The sequence below is a fragment of the Suillus bovinus genome, assembly GCF_016758785.1.
Source record: "Suillus bovinus strain UH-Sbo-P2 chromosome Unknown EDB93scaffold_1, whole genome shotgun sequence".
NCBI classification, from domain to species: Eukaryota; Fungi; Basidiomycota; class Agaricomycetes; order Boletales; family Suillaceae; genus Suillus; species Suillus bovinus.
The window spans coordinates 114,993-135,492 of NW_024542057.1; the positions used below are offsets into that span (position 1 = coordinate 114,993).

Consider the following 20,500-nt stretch of genomic DNA (forward strand, 5'->3'; position numbering starts at 1 on the left):
TTGATATTATGCGCTTGTCAGCAGCTCAGACTTGCACAGAGCTGTCTCTGATCAGTGTTGAAATAGCCTTATATAATGAGCGAGACCGTCTTACTTTACCCAAGACCACTTGCTCGTTATCCAGGAAGCCTTCTCCTCCTCCCTCTTTTACCTCATCGACCTCCTCTAAAGCCTCTTCCTTCAGAAATATGGTCCAGCATTTTTGTGCAGGCCCTCTTCGAGGGCGGTCAAGATGCCCAATCACACAACGCGCATAATAATATAAGGCGTTCGTGTTTATCATTGATGCTAGTATGCAAGGGTTTCAAGGCGAGTAACTTGAGTTTTCAAAGTACTTCTTACTACGTGCTGGAAGCAGGCGAGGGACGGAGTGTAGTCGCATATGATTGTGGATGACTGTCTCAATCCATTTAATTCACCTCGTTTCACTATGCTGACATATCTTTGCGGTAGGAAGTTGCAATGCCACTCTTATATTCTAAAGTGTACTTGCGCTCTGTGAACTCCTTGCAGAAGTTTACTGCACATCTTCACTCTGCAGACCGGATGTGGGATTCTATCCGCAGAATTCCTTACTCTACCCCCGGGCGTTGGGTACAAGTGCTTGATCTTTCTGCACTGCTCGGAGGGTTGGATTCCTCGGCGTACTATGCAGTTAACGCACTTTTGACGCAACTTTTCCCCCTGCTGCCGTTCCTTGCAAATTTGACTTTATATTCTGGATTTCTGCTGAGCTGTCGCGCACTTGCATCTCTTACACACAGAGATGGCAGCTCCAATATCCGTACACTGGGCGGAATTCGTTATGATCCCTCCGTGTACTCCGCAGTGGCAACTGGTGATGACCATTTCGTTCAGTTGCTGCGGGTATGCGTAAATCTGGAGCTACTCGACGTTACCGGGGCTGGTTTGGATGACACCGATCTCGAGTCACATTTTGATAACACCGGAAGTCTCCAAACACCACATATAACTGCCCCGCTCTATCTACCGTACCTGCGAAGCCTTACTATATTATCCATGCCCTCCTCTTTGTTGATGTATGCTCTTTTGCACTCCCCCCTACCACGTTTACGGACACTGTCACTTACTCCATATCATGACATTCCCTTTCCGGCATCGCTGTCGTCCCTCTTTCTTGAGACGCACGGCTCGCATCTTCGTAATATATTTCTCTTCACTCCAAAATCTTGGCCTACACGCTATCATTCATCACCCACCACTATACTCCACACATCACCACATCTCAGGCACCTTTCTCTTGAATATCCGCTACCGGCACTTACAGTTCCATTTCAAACGCCATTGACTGCTGTATCATCACCGTGTATTTTTCCCCTTCAGATCCTGTCAATTCCCCGACCCAGCAGTGACTTCTGGGTCACTTTGGAGAGGCTCCTCCCCTTTCTTCCTTCCCTACAAATTATACGTATGCGTGACGTGCGGTGGTTAAGGCATGGTATGACTTCCCGTGCTCAGGAGGCTGGAATTCAGGGTGAGATGTTGGAATGGGACTGTCGCTTGGCTCGTAGAGGCATTCGACTATTGGACGGAAATTGGAAAGAGTCGCAGGCACGTGAATGAATGCGGAATGTTCAAACTCTCAGAGCTAGTTATCAACATCATCTATATTTTAGTGTTTCCTGCTCTCTGCTCCATGTTGTACATATCTTACCCCTCACGGTTCACCTCTCAATATGATTATTATCTTGAACTACATGCTATCCTTTTGTGGACTTTTTTTCTAAGAAGCTGAAGGAAACTATCTTGGACATTGAATCACCTGAGCAAACTGTTGTTCGCTCCGAGTTTAGGTTAAGAATACACATAGTACAGGCAGCAGATGCTTCATGACCTCGAAGTACCTAAAATGTCATCCATCTCCTCCACAAATTTCTGATAATCATCCTTCTTTCCAACATTGGGCTGCATGCCCTTCGAAGAACTTTTTTCATTCAGGGAGGCTGCCCCAACCACAGGTACCGGTCCAAATTTATCCATCAACGAACTCACAAGATCCGGTCGCGAAGCTTGTGCTGGTTCCGAAGCTTCTGACCCTGTACCAAGAGAAGGAGCTGCGTTAACCTTAGATGACATCATCCCAGCAGCAGGCTTTTTCCGCTTGAGTGATGTCGGAACAAACGCCGTAGCCTCCTTCTTGAAATCTCGTAATTGCGGGGCGGCCGAAACCGTAGCTGTGGTATTGTTACCAGTAATCCCTAAGGAAACAGCACCAGGGGCTGGCGGAGGTTTGGGGGGAAGTGATGGATGGGGCGTCAGGCGATTGACACGGTGTGCTTGGTATGTCTGATGAGGGATGGAAGAAAGCGGATCTTGCATGGACGAGGTAGACTGTACACGGGGGAAAAACCCAGGAGGTGGAGGAGGCATGTGAGGTTGCATGAATGCAGATACGGGAGGGTATGGTGAGATACCGGGCGGGAAGCTAGGAGGAGGAATATGTCCAAATGGTGGAGGTTCGTGGGAGTAAGATGGTGGAAATGGCGGGGGACCCGGGATAGAATTAACAAACGTTGGTGGTGGTGGAAGCGGAGCGCCGGGAAGGTTTGGCGGCAGTGGTGGTGCTATGAGCTTAACTTGAGAATTTAACGTATGTTAAACAAAAGATAGGACGAACCTTGAAGAATGCTCGGTGGAGGTCCTTCTGGCATCGGAATGTCATCATCGCTGTCAACCATATCATTGTTGTTGCCAGTTGGAGGAGGACCTTCAGGCATAACGACGTCGTCATCTAGGCAATGGAAGAGGTAATGTTGAGCAAAAGAACAAATATATTTGCTGACCGCCATCAGCCTCATCATCACTGGCCGTCTCGTCAGGCCGCAGAGCTACAGCAAGATTATCAGAATTGATTTACACCGTGTATCATGAGAGTTAATTTACGTCTCTCCATGTAAGGCATTCCTGGAGGGGGTACTCCATAGGGATTCATGACAGCATCATAGTAGATGCTTCGTTCAGGATGCCGAGGCAAGCCATGTTTGTTGAAAACATTTCGTTTCTGCTCGACAACCGGTTCCTCTTTGTTGACCTCATCCTTGTCTCTACGAACTCGATAGACAAGTTTACGTTGTTCAGGATGCTCTTGGACGTATTCTTCTTTCTTAGCCATGATTTTGCTTAGCTCTGCCTTGAGTTCTGCTAGGCGATATTTCTCTGGGCCAGAGGGCTCTGCCAATCCCTCGAGCTTCTCAATTTCATCTTGGAGATCTAACAAAGCAAGAGTGAGTCGAATGCCATTGTAGACAAGAAGATAAGCTAACCTCTTGTGTCTTTCTTGACTAGAGCAAAGTCACGAGCTTTAGACCTCTCTGCCTTGTTCTACTGCAGCAAAAATAATCCCCAAAGGTGTTTAGTCCAGATATGATCATCGAAGAATGTATGCTCGCCTTTTTGAGTTCTTTCTTTCGTTGAGCCTTTCCTAAGGGTCAGTGCCATTCATTACGAGGCTTGTGTGTAGTCCATAAAGAGACTCACTAAACGCATCCGCTGGGTTGAGATTTTTTCCTTTTGCCATGGCGGCGTAGGCTGAACTTCTGATGGGCTTGCAACTGCTTGCGCTTAGTTCTCGCTTGCAAACAGTACGGTACCGACACGTGACTCGGATAGGTAGTCTTGGGAGTCATAAAGCTGACAGATATCATTCACTAATCGTGGTGGTCTCTATCCCACTTGTAGGGAAGAACCCCACGAGGGATCCGTTTGTCCACCAATTATACTCAGTAAACCGACGACTGTTTCCGTCAGTTTTGCTCGATGACGTTGCAGCTGAGAGCACAGGCGCCAGCCCCGAAGCGACCACCAAAGATGGCCTCAAATCAGTCCTTGAACCATCTCTTGAACTTCACACTCCCTCCTAGACAGATTCAGCCTCATATTGTGCCTAGGAGGAGTAAGAAAGCTGTTCATTCAGCTGTGTGGAACAAGGAGAGTGAGTATCGTCTTCTCTATTGTATCGTGCTACTTCTTATAGTGCCGCAGGGTTCGTGAATGCGCAGTACCGGTTTGTTATGAATCCAAGCGGGGACTATACAGTCCACTTCGCGGATCCAGACATGTAAGGTTTCCAATATACACCTGGACCGCTCACACTAACTATTTATCTCAGCTTTTTCCAATGGCACGATATATTGCAAGTCATTATTCCACGGTCCTCGGCCTTAGCATCTGCTATTTTCGTCGGCGGGGAGCAAAGTGTGCAGGAGGAGGGGGTTAAGACCTGTCCTATCTGTTTGTCCCCTCCGACTGCTCCGCGAATGACAAAATGCGGGCATGTCAGTAACTGCCTTCTACTACGTACCAACGACTGAAGATCACTTCCCAGGTATATTGTTTTCCTTGTGTCTTACATTACCTGAGCATGTCGGACAACCTCAAATGGGCGCGATGTCCGGTGTGCTTCGACACGCTCAACGAGAAACAGTTGAAAAGTGTCAAGTGGTATGATGGGCCTCAGTTACAAGAGGACGAGCCTGCTCTTGCCAGTGGCTCCTCGTGTATCACGCAGATTTCGGACCATGATGCGACACCTCGAGCTGGATCCACAATGCGGATGCGACTGATGCAACGTCCTCAGATGACGACCCTTGCATTACCACGCTCACGTACTTGGCCATCGGACTTGATTCCACCTCATCAGGCTCCTTTTCACTTTCTTCCCGATGTGTATGCATATGCCAAGTTCATGCTGGCCACTCCTGAATATCTAATCGCCGATCTCTCCCACGATTTGGATGCGCTCGCCGTAGAACGCCGGATGATGGCCAGCATGCGAGATGAACTCAGCATTTCGTTTATTGATGCAGCTGACCAGAAGATTCGTCATCAGATTGCCAAAGCAACTGCATTAGAATCGCCGCAGCTGAAGGAAGCCATTGATAGAACTCGCAAAGATTGCGACGACATCATACGACGTCACAACCTTGAATGTGCGCGAAAGCTTGCTGGGGAGACGAAAGGAGCTGCACTCCCCGAGGCACCAGAAGAATTTCTTGCCACAGGTTCGAGCTCTGGGATTTCCGTATCTTGGCACATTCCTGTCACTCCCGAGTCGACACCAGCACCCGTTCCGACTCTCCCTGTCAATGCTTTCAACAATCGTAGTCACAGACAGCGCCGTAACATTAATCCTCCTCCTCCATCTACGCAGACCTACTACTACTATCAGGCAGCGTCTGGCCTGCCTATCTATTTACATCCTCTGGACATCAAGATCCTCTTCTCGCACTTCAACAGTTATGCTTTATTCCCAGACACAATTACAGTCTGTGTAGAATCTGCTAGTGAAGGTACTGTTAACGACGACCTGCGCAAGAGGTGCAAGTACCTCGCACACACACCAGAGGGTGCAGATGTTGTTTTCATCGAAGCAGACTTAGAGGGAGTTGTGGGTCAAGAGGGTCTCAAGAATTTCGAAGGGGCGATAAAACTACGTAAGTCCAGGAGGAAGGAGAAAGGTAGGAAGGACGACCGCGCACGTGCACGCGCGGAGGAACGCGAAAGAGAGAGGGTTGCTGTGCCGTGGACGGAGTCTGTGTTCTCGGCGCCTCTCGATCCCGTTTGTCATGCTGTGGAAATTGAGGGGATAGCGAATCACGAGTCCCCTTCCCCGCAGATTAGCGGTGCTTGGGGTTCGATGAGCTTTGCATCTGTTGCGCACTCTGCATCGGGTGCAGAACTCAGACCTCGGAATATAAACAACCGCAATGCGAGCCAGGATATCGGGGACGAGTGGGAATTGGATGCAGCTTGGCACGAACTTGAGCAGCGAAGCACAGGCGGACAAGGGAACAAGAAGAAGAAGGGGAATAAACTTGTCGTCATGGGCGGTGGAGCGGGGGGGCGAAGGCGATAGATATTCATGCTGGAATGGTTAATTCTGATATATTATATTTTTGTAACAACAACCTGTAGTGTCACTTGTTTGAATTGTTGAAATGACTCAATAGGGACCCTAGTCGGCTTTTGCAAGGATACACATGTATGTTAACAGACATGCGGGTACGCAGGGCGCCCGTGCAAGATTCGAGCCAAGGAAAGCTGGAGATTGCCGAGTAAGCCGGGTCCGAAACCGTTTGACTGAAAGCGCGCGTCTCGCCGAGTTCACTCAAGCGTATCATAGGCGTTATATTTGGTACAGAAGGCGTGCTCAAGCGAATAAAGAAATAAATGGTTTCAAATGCGCAGTACCTGACAGCGGGCTAGTGTGGTCAACGTACATACATATGACAGCAAATATTGCGCTAATGAAATGCGTCATGCAGGGACTTTACGTGGGTCGCGAATATAAAGTCCGTGAATATATGACAACGTTCATTTTTTTTCGCAAGACGCCGAACGAATTGTTCCGACGACAAAGACAGCCGTTATCAGTGTGGAGCACATCAGATGCCATGAGGGCAATGTGATTGTTACTTCCGGTTCTGCTCGTAATTTCCACCGCATCGAAGCTGATGTAGATCAATTCCGAAGACGCCCTTGAGTGTACAAATGAAAGCCTTGCTGCTCACATTGACCCTATTTCAATGATTCTGGGGAAGGCTCGAGCCTGAATAAGTCGCAGGCCAGCCAGTGTGCGGACATTGAACACGCCAGTGTTACACGAGGACGAGACAATGTAAAAGGCGGTGATTATGAACGTGTCCAAATGAACTTGCAAAACGATGAAAATAAAATAACTAAAAATCCATCAAAGTCTGGGAAGACATCAGCTGTTATCAAATATCAAGAAAATAGACAAACACATATATTACATGTTCACTTGATCCAAAGGGGTGAACTGAAGCCAACTGGTGGGCTCTGGTGAGAACATACTAACATCTGAAGAATGCCGATGCATAGGGGATGCGATACTGGTCACAGACACGATCGAGGGCATTGGTTGGACTATCTTGGAAGTAGCAGGGCGTATTCAGAGTGTATACTAAACACAGCAAGTTTTGAAATACGAACCGTCACTGATCTCGGTTGTGAGTAAGAAATATGGTATGGTGTTCCTTCAAGGACTACGAGGTCGCTGAGTAGTGAGTGAGTCGCGAGATTGTTTTCGTGCCTCTTCCTCCATTCGAGCCAGCTTCCGTCTCGCTTTCTCTTCTGCGACTCTCCTAGACTCCGTCCACAATTCAAGAGTGTAGTCATGCAGGGTTTTGGAGTATAATATCAGTGGATCCCGGGCCTGTCCAACACTAGAGATTGAAGACATTTGATGCAGAATTCGGAAGAACAGGGATGCAAGGCGAGTGACAAACAGACACCACGATCCCTACGAAGAGGGAAATATATATGGTGAGGGTGTTGCGAACCATTCGGATCACTTGAGCCGCCCCACCGCTCCACAACTGCTTGCATGTAATTGGTCACAGACCTTCAATGTCCCCGCGGTATTACACCAACCTCCATTTATTCTCCGTGTCGTTAAATTCACAGTCACTTGGTAGTAACACTGCCCCCTTCATGGCAGTACTAGTAGCGCCGTATCTCAGACAAAGAATTCTTTGGATCTGCAATCCATACGGTTACTCAGCTTTTAATTAAAGGAGGGTCACTTCGAAAAATAATGATCTCACACTATCTGTACCCCGGTTTTGCATCATGTCGAACCTTGGAGTACTTTACACACCATCATTTTTCCTGTTTTCCAATTTCACTTGACTTTTCTCGCAACATAACACGGGTCACTCATCTTGTAGCACACGTGCATATTTTCTGCATCAGTGCAAGTGATGTGAAGGAACTGACAAGATCCAATTGGTCCCTCAAACTTAAATCCGGATACCGGCATCGACAATTGAGCTAATCATGATGTCAGCTTGGGTCAGCTCCCACTACCTCTACAGGCCCAATCGCGGCTGCGATCCATTGGTTCCCCACGACCGGGCTCGGTACTGAGCGAATATCGCCAGGTACCCTAGGGATTCTATCAATTGTCCGGAATTTGAAGCTTTGAAGGTTGACTCAGGGTTAAACGTTCAACAGCGGCTCAAGAAATGATAGTGAAGAAACCCTAGAAACGCTTTGAAAATCCGTTGCAAGCATTTCGAGCGAAAACTCGGAGTACCGTTGTACTCCTATCCCAGGTCTGAAGGAAAAGGTTCATGAAAGTCGTCTTTGATATATGATAGTGGAGTAAGTACGATCTATAAAGTAACACGAGTCCACCAATTTTACGCCAAAAAGTTCGAGGATGGCGGAAATGTGAAACGGATCTTAGCCAAAAGAAAGCACAGCAACACGTCATGCGTGTGTTCGTGTGGATGTACTCCGTTTAGGCAGAATGACATCCCTAGCATGGACATCAAGGGTAACGTGTATATCGTGATATTTCCGCAAGTCAATTGCCTCCGTTTTGGCCACCCCCGCGGTATCGTTCGGAAGCCAGATGATCGGCGCTGGAGCAAGCAACTCGGGCGGATACATGATACCCGACATCTCTTCGGCATGGTCCCCAAACGATAACGGAGGAAGGTGCGGAGGAGCATCAGGATGCGTTCTGGCAGCCCGTTCTGTAGCGATTAGATCATCTAGGGTCTCCGTTCCTATAAGACTAAATTAGTACATTGACGATGTTTCAGACAAATGTTCGTACGAAGTGGTAGCGGACCACGATGATTTGAAGCTGATGGCATAACCGCTAACGTGAGAGACATCATTTCGAGGACAGAGGCCATGGAGCCCCTCGTGCGGTTCCCTCTAGCAGTGATCATGCTGCGAGTCTCGTCATTGGTATCAGTACGATCATCTGATTCCAACGCCCTGCAAAATAATCTAAGAGACTCTTGAGTGCTCTCAGATAGCGTTTGGAAGCCTGCAAGCCTCGTTTTGTGTATAGTGTACACCTCCACTATTCCCGCCACAACGAGAGCTATGCCTAAAAGTATTCCTCCTTCTATCCAGAGCCGCCGACTGAGCAAAATTAAACCAAGGAGTAGAGGCTGTAGCGCAAGGAGTGTACCCATTCGCTTCAGCAACCAGATCTGGAGAAGCCCCCCAGTCTCCGAAAGAGTTCGGGCGTAAACATACCCAACGAGATATCTATGAGCTGATAAACAGTCATTTCGGCCTGCGAAATACTAAGGCACAAGATGACGCACCAACAAGAGTCAAAAATAGCAGAATCACAATAGCGGGCCCGATCAAAGGGAAAATGAGACAAAATGCCGATGCAAAAACCATGGATAGTGCGCAAGCACTTGCAACATAAGAAGCATCATAAGTTGTCGGATATACAGCTGGTCAGTGAGATAAGTTAAGTTTATCGCAATCGAGATTGAGTCAGGAGCCGTACCTCGGTAACGTTGTCTTGGGGTGACGGCGTCTTGTTCCGAATGAAGAACAGACCATGCTCGGAAGGGTTGTAACAGCATTAACCCAGGGAATACGACAGCAACGTTGATAACGAGAACAAAAGCGAAAGCGCTCATATAAACATAACCGGTTGCGACCGTTTTGGCAATGTCAACCCCATGACTAAATGCATCTAACGCGAAAAGGAGAGCGCCGGCAGTGATAGTAAATGCGGCAAGGACAATTACTATGGTGCTGAACACAAGTTTGACGGTGAGCACTCGAATCCCGGACACGGATACGATACTACTCCACCCAGCTGCCCCTGCATCACACCTTGATAAGCATTACACAGGGTGAGCATGTCATGAATGTGCTTACGTTTTACAATCGCGAGTGCAACGACAGTGAAAAGTGTAGCGCCAATTGCGGGAGCAAGGGAAGTTGCTAATCCAGAAATAAGATTCCCATGATCTGAAAGGGGGCGCAAGAAAGGTAAGTAATGCTCCACGCTAGAAGCAGTGCCGAGGGAAAGTCCCGCGACGGCCGTGACTATACAGAGTTCAACACCGATATTCCCTCTAAATCGGAAAAAACGTGACTTACGGCCAGCGACAAGGAGTATATTGACTACCACCATAACCAACCAAAAGGCTGCAGAATCCAGCAGCGTCGTTTCGTTCTGCAGCGTGTCCCAACGTACGTCTTCCTTTGCCCTACCCTCTATGAGCTCCACAGCGTGCATGTGGCGCAAACCACGCCCGATGATAATCCAACCCTTGACTGGCGCGCCATCGGCAATATCTGCATAGGAATCTTGCTGAGCTTCGGCAATCTGCATGTTGATGAGCTTCAGTCGAGAACGCCATTGGTTTATTTCGGCATAAACAGTACCGAGGTTATCGTAGTTAAGGTCAGAAGCAGGTCGAACAAACGGCTGTCGGGGCTGCAGGCGTAAATGAGGTGGCGGAACATCTTCAGCAGGAATGTGATCTTTTGCTCGGATCCTTAATGGAAAGGTCTCTCGACGGTCGGATGACGTATCAAGATGTCTCTGACGTTGCCTCGGGGGCGCAAGCTCTTCCTGTGGTCTGGGTGCTGGGTAAGCACCAGGTCCCTCGCCTAACGGTCTCCCAAATTCAATCTCGTGCTCGTGCCCGAGAACGACCCAGTCGTCATCAAGAGATTCCCGAATTTCCAACGACGACTCCACAGTGAGATATTCAGTGCCTGTCCCAGTTCCACCACCACTTTCAGGTGACCCTCTGCCATAGTTTGGCCCGTAGTACTTTGGGTCAGGAACTAAGATCGACGGCTCTCCGAGTTCCTCTGTTTTTACATGGCTTCCGGATGGCATGGCATTGTAGGATGCCGAACCTCTGTCCATCTCCTGGAAGCGACTGCTCATAGTTCGTTGTTTGAATGAATCAGTCAGGCTAATCGGCGTGCTGATGCTGTCGGAAAGTCTCCCGCCATTAACGTTTTTTAAGCCACGTAATTTGTAGTACTGTGATGGGGCTACGAATGAGGTAGGAGCGAAAGACGAGTTAGCCTGCGCCGGGTTGTGTCTCCGATGGCGTGGACGGTTTCTCTGAGGGTAACTATTAGCCCAAGGGACATAAAACTGTACACTGAGGTTATCACCGATCCAACTAAAGCACGAGGCCTGCCTATGTGAGGTCTAGATGGCGTGATTTCTGATCCACCGGAAGCGAGAATGTCAAGATCAGCAATCGAGGGATCGGGCGTTGAAATTTTGAAAGATGATATGTATCTTGTTTCTGCAACTTCGAGATTTTCCAGAATTTCGTCTCGTTCTGCAATGAGGAGTGCCAAATTATGGGTGTCACTGGAGAATGTTACTGCATTAGTGTTCATGAATGTGTCTTAAAACGCCTTCTTACCATACAGTGAACAGACTTTGGACATCAACCTCGAGCACTGAATCCTGATGGTTCTGATAGTAAGACTGAGTTCGGCGTGAGAGCTGCTGCGGTCGGTTGTTGGACCGAGAAGAGCCTCCCAAGGAAGAACTGAGTCCAATTTTGACAAGATAATCCTTGACACGCTTCTCCCCCCATCCTGCAAAACCGGAGGCTTTTCCGGAGCTCAGCCAACCCATTTCCTTCTCTTCGCATCGCACTTCTAACCAGCGCCGGCGGAATGCAACAAGGTAGTTGATTTCTTTCAGTATTTTATATAGCGCGGGTAGCGTAACCGCAAATACTGCCAAGATAGCAAGAATAACGATGCGCAGTCGAGCCTTCGATACCTCGTCATCGCTGTTAAACAAATCTAATACTGAATAGGCGGTATTTGTAGAGGTTGAGTTGGCTTCTAGTGACTGCAGGAGACGTAGCAAGCTGAGGTCTTGAATTGTGGAGTAAACTCCAGTAAACTCAGGGTCGCCTGCCGAGTACGCAAGGCATGGCATGGACACGAGGTATATCGGCAAGGCTCCGACAAGGCCCACTAAACTCCAGCCAAGCACGATGATGAGACACGTCCATAGAGTTCGTTGGCTCAACTCCTCGTCGGATGGAAATAGGCGAGCGTCCACTCGAGCTGACCTTCCAGTGTCAGGGATATCTGAAGGTATAGGTGGAACAAGCGGTAAAGGGGGAAAGAGGAACGCGCCAAGATTCGAGCTTAACCGATGCGGTCGCAACCTGTGAATGAGTTAGCATATACTACTACATAGATACTAGCGTCCTACTCTTGTTGGACGAACCACTCTCTGAGCGCATATATCTGTCGGTAACGTGGACGTAGTACAGCAAACAGAAGCTGCCAGACCAATTGAGTCTATGGGCACAACGGAGGACTACCAAGTGATGACTCACCCAAATGCCGAGGCCGACACTCGTTGGAAGCACCACGGTCGAGATTACGCCGTCCGAAGCTGAATCTAGGCCATCCCCGATGCACACAGGCTGAATCTGCGCAGCACTTCGATACGAAAAGACATGAGATGAAGAGTCGGATCCCGATACAACAGCAGTTGAATATGGCACAAATGTTGAGGTTAAATGGGTTACAGTGGGGTATGAAGGGGTATACATCACGGGGTATGGACTTGAAGAAAACATTGAATCACCGGGGTTTGGTGGTACAAACAGCAAATTCGACATGGGTGGTAGTTCATCAGAATGAGTGGGCGAATGAGTACTGGTTCCAGAGGCAGTTTCGGACCACCTTTGGCTTTGACCATCCGCTTGAAGTTGCCTAAGTCGTAGCGCCAAACCGGCGTCTGCGTGAATGGTCATAAGAGCCCTCGACTGGGCGGGTCTGAGTGGGTATGCAGCAAATAAGTAATGAATGAGTAATTCAGTGGAGATTGACAATTTCGTTTCGGTGACCAGGTCGTAAGAAGGTTCAAATTTTCTGAATGATGAACCGATTAAACCCCATATTCGGTTTCATGCCTTGTTTAATACTCTTACAAGAACGTTGCTACAAGAACTTAAAAATAGAATGTCTATCTGCAAGACGCCTCGGGTGATGATTATCGTCTGCGGACTTCTGCCAGTACCCTACGGTTTACCTGCGGTATATGACTACTGTACTGCATGTGTGCTCCTTCAGACATGATATTGTAGTTTCCAAAATAACCCATTAATAAAAGTACAACCTCAGTATAAACACAGACCAGCCTCAGCAAGAACAAAAACATTGCATGGTCCTAATGCTGGACGTGTCATTTTCAAGTGAACGTGAGCCTTTTGGCGCACCCTTGATCGCGACATACACAGATCACGAAATCAGAAAAGATGAGTACATATAGCTGTATTTTATGATCAAAATGTACATGTTTTCTGGACAGATACAAGAACTTACTCGTAAACGCGGACGGCTTAGTACAGTGCATAAGACTTGCCATGCATGGTCATAGCGCATCTCGATGAACGAATAACCCTTGTCCGTCCTCAAGGACCACAAATACTTTGTGACCTCTGACCCATGGAGCGGGTTCTCTTTCAACTGGTCTTGTCGATTCGTATTTCGAATGGTTCCGTTTCTTCTTTTGTCTGTGCCTGAGTGACCAGGACTTAAACGTAGGCCGTGAAGAAGCAACAGCATGGTCCTTGTAATGGCGATTCTGCACCCTGCTCTGTGATCCACCCATGATACGAAGGGAGTGGCTAGCTGTTTAATAGTAGATGATGAGCATTGAATACCTCACATCCGAACTTGAACCTTACAGATTGTTTTGAAGGTATGTGCCAGAAGCAAGGAGACTTAACGGTGAGATCAACAAAAGAATGCCCCTGCACTCGGGGCCTTAAGACCTCAACAGATCCCCCCTCGGAATTGCAGTGTACTAGTGCCGACGTAAGATGCCTGATGCGCGGCAGTGCTTGGGAGGTTTGGCCAACATTGGATCAGTAGATGTAACATGAGAGTATGATAGATCCATCAGATCATGATGGGGGACAGGTCACAGCTCCAAAATAAATTTATCAAAGCTGTACGTGACAACGGGGCTTGAGCTTGTCGGCGAACGCAAACCCGTCATTTAGCGCCAACCAGCGAATCCTATTTGATGGTATCAGTAATTATACGCCTAGCTAAAAACCTCCTCACTGGTACAGGACGCGAGTCTAATTCTGCAGCCATCTTTGAATGCAAAGACTTTGAGCGGTCAGAACAGTTCAACAGTGAAGTTGAATGATATTTGAAATCCTTTCCATGAATTGCCTTTCTGGTCACTAATAACAAACATCCACGTGTCAATGGCTGCCGTTGTTGTACACTAAGTACTTACTGGTCTTTCGCGTAAAATCATCTAAATGGCAAGTACTGCTCTGAAGCATGTAAGTTCTCAAAGACCAATATTTTGTGTTGCTGATGCTGACAGGTCGGTGGCCCAGGCAACTACGCCAACAACATTGCAACAAGCACAAACGGCTGCATTGCTCGCGCTGCTTAACCTGAACGCTCCATCAGATCCATGTCCTATTCAACGACCAGGAACACCATCAGGAAAAACTTCAACTGGACTCAAGGTCCCAGCTACTGGGCCTCCCGTGTGGAAGGTCTTGGTGCTAGACCAACAAACGAAAGACGTGTTGGCAACCGTTCTTCGAGTACAAGACCTTCGTGATGTCGGCGTCACACTCCATGTGTAAGTACCAATCAGTTGTTATGATATCACTTGCATCTAAGTTCTGCATAGACAATTGCATTCTTTACGCCCTCCACTGCCAGACGTTCCAGCCGTTTATTTCGTTGCCCCTACGCTCGACAATGTGAGACGGATAGCTGAAGACCTCGACAAATGCTTGTATGAGTCCTTCCACCTCAACTTTGTAGAACCCCTCCCCCGTGCCTTGCTAGAAGAGCTTGCAGCCTCTGTTGCAAGCGCCGGAACAGGTGACCTGGTTGCGCAGGTGAGTATATTGTGCATGTCGGTCTGTTTTCAGTGTGTTGATGCACGTTTCCAGGTTCTCGATCAGTATTTGTCATTTATTGCACCCTCTCCCTCACTATTCTCGCTGTTGTCACCTCTTCCTTCTACGTCATCTAGTCAAGCAGGGCCATCCCAGGCGCCTGTGACATCTTATACACTCCTGAACTCCCCATCATCCACCGAACAACAGATAGAAGGTGAGATTGAACGCATATCCAATGGTCTCTTCAGTGCTGTTGTCACAATGGGTGAGTGTGGTATATTCATGGTATTGTCGATGGGTGACTTAAATATCGCATGGGTAAGGCCATGTTCCGATCATCCGCGCGCCCAAAGGCAATGCCGCGGAGATGATAGCAAAAAAGCTCGACATCAAAATACGAGATGCGATTCTTTCAGCCTCCCGAACTCATGGGGCTACATCATCATTATTCGCGCAAGATGCATCTGGCTTGTCGAATCTGCAACGACCACGTGTGTTTGTTCTATTCCTCGTGTTAAATTACTGAAACCGTTCCAGTGCTGCTGATCCTTGATAGAAATGTTGATCTCGTTTCGATGATCTGTCATGGATGGACGTATCAAGCTCTAGTGTCCGATTGTCTAGAGATCAAACTCAATCGTGTAGTTGTCACTCAACCACAGAAGCGTTCGTATGATCTCGATTCCAAGGACTTCTTCTGGGCAAAGAATGCACCAAACCCATTCCCTCAAGTTGCTGAAGAGATCGACACGGAACTGAACAAATACAAGCAAGATGCTGCCGAAATAACGCGATCTACGGGTGTCAGTGATGTTAATGATATTTCGCAAATGTACGTGCTCTTAAAGCTTTGGCATCATGTTTATTGACATAATTGTAGTGATGTATCTTCCAATGCTGTACACTTGAAGACTGCGATCACACAGCTTCCAGAACTGACTGCGCGGAAGGGTGTTCTCGACACTCATATGAACATCGCCACCGCATTGCTGGAGCAGATCAAGAAGCGTGCGCTTGATGAACTTTTCAGTACTGAAGAGGCCATCAACAAACAGGTGCGGCCCTCGTCCGGCTATCTCGATAATCCTCCGTGTTAATTGATATCTAGACTGTTGCTTCGATTCTAGAGATGCTCCGTTCTCATCGTTCAGGCGGCACTTTGACACCGGAGGATAAACTGCGCCTAGTTCTTGTCTTCTACTTATCTTCACCAGACAATGCGATCTCAAAAGATGACATTGTCGAGTTAGAAAAGGAGTTAAAGAATGCAGGAGCCAATACCGAATCATTCGAATATGTCAGACGCACAAGGGAAATCTCGCGGATGACGGTACCCACCGCTGTTGGAGGAGCTTCGACGCCCGTACTCGGTGCAGGTCAAGGAGAACTCTTCAGAGGCTTCACAGCATTCGGAAATAGAGTCAGTATCATCCTTGACTCTCCAGACAGACTGTGATGTTTTTATCATTTTAGCTCACTGACCGACTCAAAGAAGGAGGTCTAGACAATCTTATCTCGGGTGTCAAGAACTTTCTACCAGCGAACAAATTGCTCCCTGTTACCCGAATTACTGAGGCGATCATGGACTCGTCTGCAGCTTCGAACCAGTCGTTGCAAGAAACAGATGATTACATTTTCCTTGACCCCCGGGCTTCTCGACACACCGGCCTTAGTCTTTCAGGAGGTCCAGGAGGTCCAGGAGGCGGTGTGTCTGGAACAGGTAGAGCGAGGCGGATGGCATTTGCAGAGGGCATGATCTTTATTGTTGGAGGGGCAGGTTATGTTGAGTATGGAAACTTGGAGGAATGGGCTGCAAAGACTGGAAAACGCGTCACCTATGGTGGTACAGAGATTGTTGATCCAGGTGCATTCGTCAGTATTCTTCAAGATCTCGGGACATCCACTGCATGATACAAGATCGTACAACCCTAGCTAATAATACATTGGACTTTAAGATAGACCATGGACGCGATGATGCCAGGCATGAATGCTGAGTGGTGAACCATATCAATTGAGGACCTATTACCCGTCAGTTAGTCACTTTCGGTTATTTTGGCGCATAGCCAGGATCTGAGCAAGGCGGATACTAGGGGAAAATTCTTAGCCAGATGCCACGACTCAAAATTTGAAATCACTTACAAGATGTTGATCATATCAAGCTCAAGGGCAACAGATTCTTTTATGGGATCCCTGGGAACGACACCCATCTCCGCCATGCGTGCGTGCTGCAAAATTTTTTGGGTGCTGGAGGAAATAAGTTAATGACCGTATATGAAATGAATCAGAGCCATACTCGTAAAGTACAAGGCCGCCAAAGACGGCAAGACCTCCATAAAGGGAGAGGGTTTCTGCAACAGCGAGGCCACGCATACCCAACGGGAGAGCAAGTGGAGCGAGTGAACTTAAAGCAACGACTGTGACACCAGCCAACAGCGGCCCACCCATGTACAGATATTTGTCACTCCTAAGCGCTAGTTAAATTCAGTGACTCACAAGAAGTATGAAACTTACTTAGCTGTGGCGCCCACGAATGAAAGAGAGCCAACTACGCCACACGTGTAGAGGGCTGCCCGAGATAAAATGGCAGGGCTTAAGAAGAAGAGCGGGCTTAGGGTTGCAGCTTGACACGCATTAAATGCCTGCATCACAATGGCATCAGCTCAGATGCTAAAAGCCAGGGTGATCAAATATACCAGCCAAAAAGCGTGCTTCTGAAAGGTCTGCTCCGGTGGTGTGTAGAAGACACCCATCATCGATCCGATGCTGCCCGCAAGACTGACACCGAGTACCACCCCTGCAAATAGAGCTTCAGAATTGTTCCATGCTACTCTCATCCGAGTCTTCAAGCTCACAAGGGTTCGCGGACATGATTCTGAAGGCGACACCGGACCTGAACAAACTCCGAGCAGCAACTGCAGTCAATGTCAGGCCAGCCCCTGTGTACATGAAACTTTCATGTAAGTAGGATTGTTCAGCTGGGCTCAATCTATCGCGTGTGTCTCTATTCAAGAAACCTTCTGCTAGGATGACAGTGCCCGCGACAACAGCCTAATGAGCCAAAGCGTGTCAGTGGGAGGAACATCCAGGTCTCATGCCATATTACCGCTGTGATTCCGAAACGCTTCCAAGCATCTTGCGATGAAGCGGTTGTTATAGTTTGCGCATCCGTTGTGATAGGACGCGAGAAGCGGGAGAGCAGAGTGGGTGACAAGACGGTCGGGCGGTTTTGCAAGACACTTCGTATGTTCGCATTGTGTGATTGTGTGCGCGTCGAGAAGGGCTGCGCATGTGGCCGTATGATTACTTTACGGCGCAGAGAAGAGCGTAAAGTCGACGACAAACCAAGATATAACATTATAACGAAAGAGACGAGAAGAATGCTAAAGAAACCATGCAAACACTGACGCAGTATTATAACAGAACGTTTGCCGGCGGCATGTGACTACGTCATCGTGGTGGCACCAATCAGGAGCAGAGCAAACTGATTAGCAACAACGAACGGTACATAGCGCAATAATGATAATATAATACAGTCCAGGTAAGTAGGAAAGGCCATCGATGATTAAGAACTCTGAAGCGCCGGCACCTTGCCAGGATCAACAATAGCAACCATCTGACGTTCCAGAGCCAACGCAATCAAGCTGGTATTCCCCCAGCTCTGCCAATCAATCTCGAATATGCCAGACTTCTCGCCCGTATACCACGACCATTTCTTCTCCTTCGACTAAATGGCTCGGTTTCAGCAGATGAAATGAGAGAGAGAGAGAGACGACCCGCCTTGACTTCGTATACCATCAACGAACCATCACCTCCGCCAGTGACGAGGTGACGCCCGTCGGGGCTGAAGGTAACGGCGTAGACATGTTTGGTGTGGTCCACAAAGACCTTAGTACAATTTCCAGTGACAGCATCCCACAGTCGGGCGGTGGCATCAAACGAGGCTCTGGTATATATGTTATAAAAGCGAATATTCATCAAGGCTACAGTCGAAACGTACGTTGCAACCAGCTCATGCTCACCAGGTCCAGTGACAGGACACCACTCTATAGAGGTGAGACATTGTGAATGGCCATTGAGTATTACAGGCGCTGGTAGAGCTTTCTCGGAATGTACGTTTTCGATGTTCCATATACGTGCGGTGCCATCGTCCGCACATGATGCTAGCCGTGTTCGAGAAGGATTGCACTTGACAGAGTTGATCTCTCCTTCATGGCCCCTTAAAGAACATCAAGCTGTTCAACGCGTTTTGTCCACATAAAAACTTACTCAAGAGTATGCAATGGCCCGGCAGCTGTCAAGGATACGATGTGAATGACTTTGTCTGCGCCGCAACTTGCGAAAGTTGAATCATCCAGCCATTCCACATCCAAACAGCAAGCATCTTCCCCTCGAGTTCAACAAGACATCGATTGTGGTAGTTCAATGACATACCACCGTGATTACGATACTGTCGATGAATTCTCTTTTGCTTGACATCCCAGACACACGAAGTGCAATCTAAACTAGCTGTGGCGATCCATTGGCCAGAGGGTGAGAATTGCGCAGCGAATATTGGACCCTACCGAACATGTATAAGAAGAAAGAAGGATTGACGTGCTGCCATACCTTATGGTGACTATCCTTGAAATATGTTTCCCCATTCGGTGTGCAAATTCTGAGGATGGAATCATAGGAGCCGATAGCTACGAGTGAGCCATCATGATTCCAGTTTAATGCTGTCAAATCAGCCTGTGACTCCAGAGTAAAGTCTGATAGAGTTAGTGTGGGTTGTATGGGGGTTGTGTAATCATTATTTGGTCCACTGGGCACGGCCCAATAATTCACAACAGCATCACGCGACCTGTGTAGTAAGAGGTAAATTGCACAAACAGAAAATTGATACCATAGGAAGCACACCCAGAGACTAGCTGGCCTTTTGTCGCAGGATTCCACGCGACAACGAAAACCTAAGAGAAAATCGTGAACAGGGCGGCGAGAACAATATATTGATGCACACTTCGGTCTTGTGAGCCTGTAAGAACCGGACAGCACCAGGACGTGCTCCAACGACACTAGGTTTGTGCTTAAGCTTCTTAGCGGGAGGTTCTGGTAAGGCTTGCGGTGGGTCTGATTTGGCATCCTTTGGTTTTGGCTTTGGGGCGGGTGCACCTGTGATAATTGAAGACAGAGTGGAATAAACACCGGAATGAACACACCGTCGACGTTCATTTGCGCATCTTTCTCGTCCTGCTCCTTCCTTGCTCTCTTCTCAGCTCGGGCATCTTCAGAAGGAGTCGTTGCCTTCCTTTTACCAGCAGTATCACCATTCACCTTGGTAGCACTGGGTTCGCGACCATTATTTGTGGAAGAAAGAGGCTGGAGCGAACACGCGTGAGGGTCTAAGAGTGAAAACGGAACTGAACAATTTGTAGACAACTCGTCTCCCTTCCAATGAGCTTCGACCTCGGAGTAAAGGAGCGCTTTGCTGAGAAGTTCGATGAGTTCACCGCGTGGAATATGCTTCTTGATGTGAGGCGACTGGTCGAGACGACCTTCCATTCGTATGGCGAAAGCAGAGTGCTGGAAGCCTGGCCAACGAGTCAGATGTGACAAAGATGGGCAAGAACGATCATAGGAACTGCACCGGAATCCAAAAAATAAGCATGTATGAGGCAATTGACCTGATCCGCTGTGATGAGAAGGGGCGCCGGCATGGCTGCTGCTCTCAAGAGATATGTATGCGTCGAGTCAAGCTAGCTTAGCAAGGTCAAGTAATTATGTAGCGGAGTTGCAAATTGTAGGAGACAAAGTCGCTTCTAGTTTTC

At 48.1% G+C, this 20,500-nt stretch overlaps 8 protein-coding genes across 8 annotated transcripts; 3 read left to right on the forward strand and 5 right to left on the reverse strand.

The window, feature by feature from the left end:
* Positions 1 to 45: 45 nt before the first annotated feature.
* EDB93DRAFT_1111104 (uncharacterized protein) lies at positions 46 to 1,732 on the forward strand. The gene is made up of 2 exons (XM_041448073.1): positions 46 to 309; positions 454 to 1,732. The coding sequence occupies exons 1-2, from the start codon at positions 76 to 78 to the stop codon at positions 1,582 to 1,584; spliced, it is 1,365 nt and encodes a 454-aa protein (XP_041313340.1). The 5' UTR covers positions 46 to 75; the 3' UTR covers positions 1,585 to 1,732.
* On the reverse strand, positions 1,727 to 3,632 carry EDB93DRAFT_1324188 (WW domain binding protein 11-domain-containing protein). Its single transcript, XM_041455002.1, has 7 exons — positions 3,499 to 3,632; positions 3,411 to 3,442; positions 3,285 to 3,342; positions 2,905 to 3,231; positions 2,805 to 2,849; positions 2,639 to 2,752; positions 1,727 to 2,585 (listed from the first exon to the last, which is right to left on the reverse strand). Exons 1-7 carry the CDS (start codon positions 3,536 to 3,538, stop codon positions 1,849 to 1,851), a joined length of 1,353 nt encoding a protein of 450 aa, XP_041313341.1. The 5' UTR covers positions 3,539 to 3,632; the 3' UTR covers positions 1,727 to 1,848.
* A 145-nt stretch (positions 3,633 to 3,777) lies between these two features.
* Positions 3,778 to 5,875, forward strand: EDB93DRAFT_1073895 (uncharacterized protein; the record flags this gene model as incomplete). The annotated part of the gene is made up of 4 exons (XM_041445050.1): positions 3,778 to 3,952; positions 4,003 to 4,078; positions 4,130 to 4,295; positions 4,346 to 5,875. The coding sequence occupies 4 exons, from the start codon at positions 3,778 to 3,780 to the stop codon at positions 5,873 to 5,875; spliced, it is 1,947 nt and encodes a 648-aa protein (XP_041313342.1).
* A 1,176-nt stretch (positions 5,876 to 7,051) lies between these two features.
* Positions 7,052 to 7,210, reverse strand: EDB93DRAFT_1048291 (uncharacterized protein; the record flags this gene model as incomplete). The annotated part of the gene is made up of 1 exon (XM_041444648.1): positions 7,052 to 7,210. A coding segment is annotated over one exon (159 nt), but the record flags the coding sequence as incomplete, so codon positions are not given.
* A 1,043-nt stretch (positions 7,211 to 8,253) lies between these two features.
* On the reverse strand, positions 8,254 to 12,365 carry EDB93DRAFT_1236924 (uncharacterized protein; the record flags this gene model as incomplete). The annotated part of the gene is made up of 10 exons (XM_041451356.1): positions 8,254 to 8,555; positions 8,606 to 9,058; positions 9,111 to 9,248; positions 9,305 to 9,628; positions 9,685 to 9,855; positions 9,910 to 10,894; positions 10,948 to 11,152; positions 11,208 to 11,972; positions 12,020 to 12,090; positions 12,147 to 12,365. The coding sequence occupies 10 exons, from the start codon at positions 12,363 to 12,365 to the stop codon at positions 8,254 to 8,256; spliced, it is 3,633 nt and encodes a 1,210-aa protein (XP_041313344.1).
* Positions 12,366 to 14,093: 1,728 nt separating this feature from the next.
* Positions 14,094 to 16,607, forward strand: EDB93DRAFT_1236925 (Sec1-like protein; the record flags this gene model as incomplete). Its single annotated transcript, XM_041451357.1, has 9 exons — positions 14,094 to 14,117; positions 14,175 to 14,428; positions 14,480 to 14,693; positions 14,748 to 14,961; positions 15,020 to 15,187; positions 15,234 to 15,528; positions 15,577 to 15,751; positions 15,805 to 16,116; positions 16,170 to 16,607. The coding sequence occupies 9 exons, from the start codon at positions 14,094 to 14,096 to the stop codon at positions 16,605 to 16,607; spliced, it is 2,094 nt and encodes a 697-aa protein (XP_041313345.1).
* Positions 16,608 to 16,670: 63 nt separating this feature from the next.
* On the reverse strand, positions 16,671 to 18,154 carry EDB93DRAFT_2412 (inhibitor of apoptosis-promoting Bax1-domain-containing protein). Its single transcript, XM_041455823.1, has 7 exons — positions 17,800 to 18,154; positions 17,549 to 17,744; positions 17,390 to 17,490; positions 17,208 to 17,335; positions 16,990 to 17,160; positions 16,836 to 16,940; positions 16,671 to 16,782 (listed from the first exon to the last, which is right to left on the reverse strand). The coding sequence occupies exons 1-7, from the start codon at positions 18,049 to 18,051 to the stop codon at positions 16,734 to 16,736; spliced, it is 1,002 nt and encodes a 333-aa protein (XP_041313346.1). The 5' UTR covers positions 18,052 to 18,154; the 3' UTR covers positions 16,671 to 16,733.
* EDB93DRAFT_1111143 (WD40 repeat-like protein) lies at positions 18,089 to 20,447 on the reverse strand. Its single transcript, XM_041448074.1, has 10 exons — positions 20,320 to 20,447; positions 19,892 to 20,263; positions 19,693 to 19,844; positions 19,593 to 19,642; positions 19,302 to 19,536; positions 19,128 to 19,254; positions 18,963 to 19,077; positions 18,694 to 18,912; positions 18,474 to 18,639; positions 18,089 to 18,420 (listed from the first exon to the last, which is right to left on the reverse strand). Exons 1-10 carry the CDS (start codon positions 20,387 to 20,389, stop codon positions 18,259 to 18,261), a joined length of 1,668 nt encoding a protein of 555 aa, XP_041313347.1. The 5' UTR covers positions 20,390 to 20,447; the 3' UTR covers positions 18,089 to 18,258.
* Between the last annotated feature and the right edge of the window lie 53 nt (positions 20,448 to 20,500).

Excerpts from the sequence above, each read along its gene's own strand:
- EDB93DRAFT_1111104 (XM_041448073.1), top strand. The coding sequence starts at position 76 with ATGAGCGAGACCGTCTTACTTTACCCAAGACCACTTGCTCGTTATCCA. Across the intron at positions 310-453 it reads TAGTATGCAAGGGTTTCAAG|GAAGTTGCAATGCCACTCTT; the intron begins GCGAGTAACTTG and ends TCTTTGCGGTAG.
- EDB93DRAFT_1324188 (XM_041455002.1), bottom strand. The coding sequence starts at position 3,538 with ATGGCAAAAGGAAAAAATCTCAACCCAGCGGATGCGTTTA. Across the intron at positions 3,443-3,498 it reads CAACCCAGCGGATGCGTTTA|GAAAGGCTCAACGAAAGAAA; the intron begins GTGAGTCTCTTT and ends ACTGACCCTTAG. Across the intron at positions 3,232-3,284 it reads AGTCAAGAAAGACACAAGAG|ATCTCCAAGATGAAATTGAG; the intron begins GTTAGCTTATCT and ends TTGCTTTGTTAG.
- EDB93DRAFT_1111143 (XM_041448074.1), bottom strand. The coding sequence starts at position 20,389 with ATGCCGGCGCCCCTTCTCATCACAGCGGATCAGGTCAATTGCCTCATA. Across the intron at positions 19,845-19,891 it reads TGCGCAAATGAACGTCGACG|GTGCACCCGCCCCAAAGCCA; the intron begins GTGTGTTCATTC and ends CAATTATCACAG. Across the intron at positions 19,537-19,592 it reads AAAGGCCAGCTAGTCTCTGG|GTCGCGTGATGCTGTTGTGA; the intron begins GTGTGCTTCCTA and ends CTTACTACACAG.
- EDB93DRAFT_2412 (XM_041455823.1), bottom strand. The coding sequence starts at position 18,051 with ATGTTATATCTTGGTTTGTCGTCGACTTTACGCTCTTCTCTGCGCCGT. Across the intron at positions 17,745-17,799 it reads AGCGTTTCGGAATCACAGCG|GCTGTTGTCGCGGGCACTGT; the intron begins GTAATATGGCAT and ends TTGGCTCATTAG. Across the intron at positions 17,336-17,389 it reads AGAAGCACGCTTTTTGGCTG|GCATTTAATGCGTGTCAAGC; the intron begins GTATATTTGATC and ends ATTGTGATGCAG.